The sequence below is a fragment of the Penaeus monodon genome, chromosome 2 (genome assembly GCF_015228065.2).
Source record: "Penaeus monodon isolate SGIC_2016 chromosome 2, NSTDA_Pmon_1, whole genome shotgun sequence".
Lineage (NCBI taxonomy): Eukaryota > Metazoa > Arthropoda > Malacostraca > Decapoda > Penaeidae > Penaeus > Penaeus monodon.
This window is the reverse complement of record NC_051387.1, coordinates 9,013,353-9,018,352: the sequence shown is the minus strand read 5'-3', so window position 1 is coordinate 9,018,352 and position 5,000 is coordinate 9,013,353. Positions and strand designations below refer to the sequence as shown.

At 45.3% G+C, this 5,000-nt stretch overlaps 1 protein-coding gene across 1 annotated transcript in view; it reads left to right on the top strand.

Annotated features, from left to right (window-relative positions):
* LOC119577928 (vegetative cell wall protein gp1-like) overlaps positions 1-5,000 on the top strand; it is a 14,469-nt gene that overhangs the window by 8,321 nt on the left and 1,148 nt on the right. The window contains exons 2-3 of the mRNA XM_037925614.1: positions 1-38; positions 4,561-4,799. The exon at positions 1-38 is cut by the window's left edge and continues 1,083 nt beyond it. Coding sequence (XP_037781542.1) covers positions 1-38; positions 4,561-4,799 — 277 coding nt within the window. The remainder of the gene's footprint in view (positions 39-4,560; positions 4,800-5,000) is intronic.

Here is a 5,000-nt window from a genome sequence, read left to right as displayed (position 1 = left end):
GCCCTCGTCGCCCTCCGTGCCGCCCGCGCAGTCGTGTCGTGGGCGGCGCGGAGGCCAATGAATAAGACGTCGGGATCATGTTTTGTGCTCGCTGGGCCGCCTCGCCCGCGCCCTCACGCCCGCAGTCGTCTCTCTCGGGTTGCTCTTGCCTTCTCTTCGTTCTCCTTCTCTTTCGTTTTCTTACTCTTCGTCTTTTTCTTCTTTTTCGTCTTTTTCTTTTTATTCTTCTTCGTCTTTTTCTTCTTTCTTCTTTTTCTTTTTTTTTATCTATTGTTCTTCGTCTTTTTTTTTTCTTCTCCCTCTTCTTTTTTCATTTCTTCTTCTTTTTCTTTTCTTCCTTTTCGTCCTTTTTTTCTTCTTCCTCATTGTCTTTTTCTTCTTTCTTCTCCCTCTTCTTCTTCCTCTTCTTCTTCTTATTATTATTATTATTATTATTATCATTATTATTATTATTATTATTATTATTATTATTATTATAATAATTATATTATTATCATTATTATTATTATTACTATCATTATTATCATCATCATCATCATCATTATTATTATTATTTTATTATTATTATTAATCTTCTTCTTCCTGCAGCTTCCACTACCGGAAGCATTCTCTTCCGCTTGTCGCACTGTCACCTCTCTCTTCTCTCTCTCTATCTATCTATCTATCTCTCTCTCTCTCTCTCTCTCTCTCTCTCTCTCTCTCTCTCTCTCTCTCTCTCTCTCTCTCTCTCTCTCTTATATATATATATAATATATATATATATATATATATATATATATATATATATATATATATATATATATATATATAATATATCTTTCTCTCTTTCTCTCTCTCTTTCTTTCTATCTCTCTCTCACATACACCCACACAAACCCACCCGCCATTACACACATAAACTCTGAAGGCTCTTTAAACGCCCCTTCCACCTGGACAAACTTTCTCGGCATCAAAGGATTAGGTCGGAACTGATTCCCCGTCGCCTCTTGTGAGGAAGAAACCAAAAGAAACCAAAAGAAACCAAGAATTAATTACCCTTTTAACCGATTGCTTGAGTCCCTGCATCCTCCTCACCTGGCAACGTATTTCAGCAAAGGAATTAACTTCGTCGTTAAATTGCTTTACATGTTTTTTTGTTGGCTCTGTGGAAGGTAGGATGTTCTATGGTGTTTTATGTGCCGCTGATGTTGTTGTTTGTAGGTTGCTGGAAGGTGGATCAGGTTAGTGGATGAATGGGTCTCTCTCTCTCTCTTTTCTCCTTTTTCTTCTTTTTCTTCTTTACTCTCTCTCTCTTCTTCTTCTTCTTTTCTCTCTCTCTCTTTCTCTCTCTCTCTCTCTCTCTCTCTCTCTCTCTCTCTCTCTCTCTCTCTCTCTCTCTCTCTCCTCTCTCTCTCTCTCTCTCTCTCTCTCTCTCTCTCTCTCTCTCTCTCTCCCCCTCCCTCCGTGTACGTATGTGAGCGTGCCCGCACATGTACGTAACATGAGTTTATGTGACTTTTTTCCACCAGGTCTCCTGTCGTTATCTTTCTGCCTCTTTCCTGCCCCCTTCTTTTTCCCTCTTCCCCTCCCCTCCCCTCTTACTGCTGCCACACCTATCATGCTTATGCAAATATATTTCGTCTTGAACGCTTAATTCATTTCGTAGTATAAGCTAACAGGTTCTCCTTACCCCTACCCTCAGATAAATCTCGTCTTACTTACTCTTTTAAGCTATAACTTTCCCCTCTCCAGCCTTTTAAAAAAATCCATAATATTTTCTTATGCAATTTCGCCATCCTCTTCCACCCTACACTTTATGCCCATAACTCCTACGCTTCTCCCCTCACCTGTCCCCTCTCTTTACCTTCCGTTTATTTTGTATTTCCTTTCCTCCCCTCCCTTTCTCGCGTTCTTTTCCTTTGCTGTGTAATTCCCTTTCTCTCGTCTGCTTTTCTTACCTCTTCCTTCCTTTTCCCTGCCCTTTACTTTACGTTCTCCCTCCTCTCCTCTTTCTTTCCCCTCACTTTCACCCTTCCTTTAGTCTTTACCTCTCTTTCTCTCCTTTCCTTTCCTCTTCTTGTCCCTTCATCTCCTTTCTCCTTCCTTTCCTTTGACTTTGCACTTCCCTTTCTCTTCTTTCCTTTCCCCATCACTTCCCCTCTCTCTCCCTTGCCTTAAGTCTAAGCTCCCCTGCCTCTCTTCTTATTCGTCCCGCACCTTCTCTCTATCCCTTCCTTGTATTCCTTATTCCCCCTTCACTCTTCACGTCCATATATCTTCCCCTCGCCAATCCTCTCCTTACACCTCTCGTTTTTCCCCTCTCAACTCACTCCCTGATTTCATGTACTTTCTCCTCTCCTCTCCCTACCTCCCTTCCCGTACGCCCTCGGGATTCTCCCCTCTCCCCCCCTCCCCCCCTCGCTCCCAAACTCCATACTCCCCTTGACACTCCTTCCCCTCCGACTTCCCCCCTCCCTTACCAATCCTCCCCTCTTTACTACCACATCTCCCCTCCCTCTTGCCATTTCCCCCTCTCCCTGCCATCATTCCCTCCCTTCACCTCACTTCCCCTCACCGTACCTTATCTCCTCTCACCCTACCTCATCTCCCCTCACCCTACCTTTTCTCCCCTCACCCTGCCTCCCCTCCCCTCACCCTACCTTTTCTCCCCTCACCCTGCCTCCCCTCCCCTCATCCTGCCTCCCCTACCCTCACCCTACCTCATCTCCCCTCGTCCCTACCACCTTTTTCCCCTTCCCCCTCCTCCCTCCCCACTCCCCCCGCCTCCCCTCAGACGGAGTCGGACCAAAAATACCCCGCGGCTACGGACACGCCCCTCGCTACGCCGGTAATTTATCATCCACGCCCACGCGCCCGCCCGCACGCACGCACGCACGTGCGCCCGCAACTCTAAAAAGGGCGGCGAGGTTGCTAGGCTCTTCGGCCGCCGGGTGTTGGGAGTAGGGTATGAGGGGAATATGAGGGGTGGGGCAGGGTATGAGGGGAATATGAGGGGTGGGGCAGGGTTATGAGGGCAATATGAGGGGTGGGGCAGGGTATGAGGGGAATATGAGGGGTGGGGCAGGGTATGAGGGGAATATGAGGGGTGGGGCAGGGTATGAGGGAAGTGAGGGGACGGGTTCAGAGATGAGGGGGGGTGAGGGCGAAGGGGGAGGAGGCCAGGTTACGAGGAGAGATGAGGAAGTCGGTGCCACGAGGAGAGGTGACTGGGAACAGGGTAATGAGAAGCCGTATTATAAAGAGGGTTGGTCATGAGAACGAAAAATTTATAAGGAAGTGAATAGCGGTTGTGATTATGGGGAAGAAGAGGAAGAAGAAAAAAGAAAATTATTTTACGGAGATATTAAAAAATAAAATAGAATAAAAAAACGATTGTAAAAGGAAAGAGAGACTGAAAAAAAAATGGTTGTCAGGAGATAAGAGAGAGGAAGAGATAAAAGCAGAAACCAAAACGTAAAGATAAAAGAATGGGGGCGAAGGGAAAACGAGAACAAACAACGAAGGGGGGGAGAGAGGAAAAAGAATAAGAAAAAAAATCTGAAGAAATAAGGAGAAAGGACCAACTTCTTCGGGGAAATGAAACAATAAAAAGGAATGTTTTTCTCGCATTTCGAAGTTGTCACGGAGAGAGAGGTCGAGGTAGGTTACGAAGTCCGGATTTTAATTGTGGTTAAGAGAATTATGAAAAGTTATAAAAAAGAGTTATGAAAAGTTAGTTTAGATCAGAATAAAATAGTTTCAGGAGGCCCAACTGACTAAGTCATATATTACGTTTCTTAAGAGGTGTTATCTTGACAAAAGCACGTAGATGGACGTCACACAAGCACACACACACACACACACACACACACACACACACACACACACACACAACACACACACACACACACACACACACACACACACACACACACACACACACACACACACACACACACACACACACACACACACACACACACACACACAAACACACACACACACAAACATACACACACACACACACAAACGCACACACAACACCCAACCAAACAACAGAACAGCATAGCATACCGGAGCCTCAACACAGCACACAATTAGCACGGGGCGACGGGCAACCCCCTCGAACCATAATCACAGAATTTTGCACACGCGGAATTTGGGAGTCAATGAAGCCCGCGAAATATGGGGGCGCGAGAGTCACAGCTGATGAAAGTGTCGAGAGAGAGAAAACACTCCTCCGTCTCTGAGTTTTTGTTTCAAAATTTAAACCTGTTACTTGTCTTGGTTGGGACGCGTTCCCCCTTGTCTGCTTTTGATCTTCCATCTTCGTTTTGTTTGTGTTCACGCTCTCTCTCTCTCCCTCTTTTTTGTTGTTGTTGTTTCTCTTTCTTATTCTTTCGCTCTCTCGCTCTCTCTCTCTCTCTCTCTCTCTCTCTCTCTCTCTCTCTCTCTCTCTCTCTCTCTCTCTCTCTCTCTCTCTCTCTCTCTCTCTCTCTCTCTCTCTAGGGGATGTCTTGATAATGTGGAAGTGAAAGATTATTTGTATTTTCGTTTTTGCTTTTTCTTTCCTCCTTTCAAGGATGTGTTCGCGATGATGTTCTTGATCAGAGATTGGTTGAGATGGTGCTTGTGATATTTATGGCTCGTGTCAGTTATAGCTTCACGCCCGTTTTTCACGCCCTCAGTCTCACGCCCGTTCTATCACGCCCACAGTCTTCCTGTCTGCGTTATCCGTCTAACACCTGCACTATTCACGCGGACGACAAATGGGCAAAAACAATATTTGTTGATGTAGAAACAACCCACAGGTGCGAGAACGTGAATGAAACGGTTTCTCTTTCTTTGTCTGTCTCTGTCTGTCTTTGTCTGAGTGTTTGTCTTTGTTTTTTTTGTTTGTATGCCTGTCTGTCTGTCTCTGTTTCTGTTTCTGTTTCGGTCTCTGTCTCTGTTTCTAGTTCTCTCTCTCTCTCTCTCTCTCTCTCTCTCTCTCTCTCTCTCTCTCTCTCTCTCTCTCTCTCT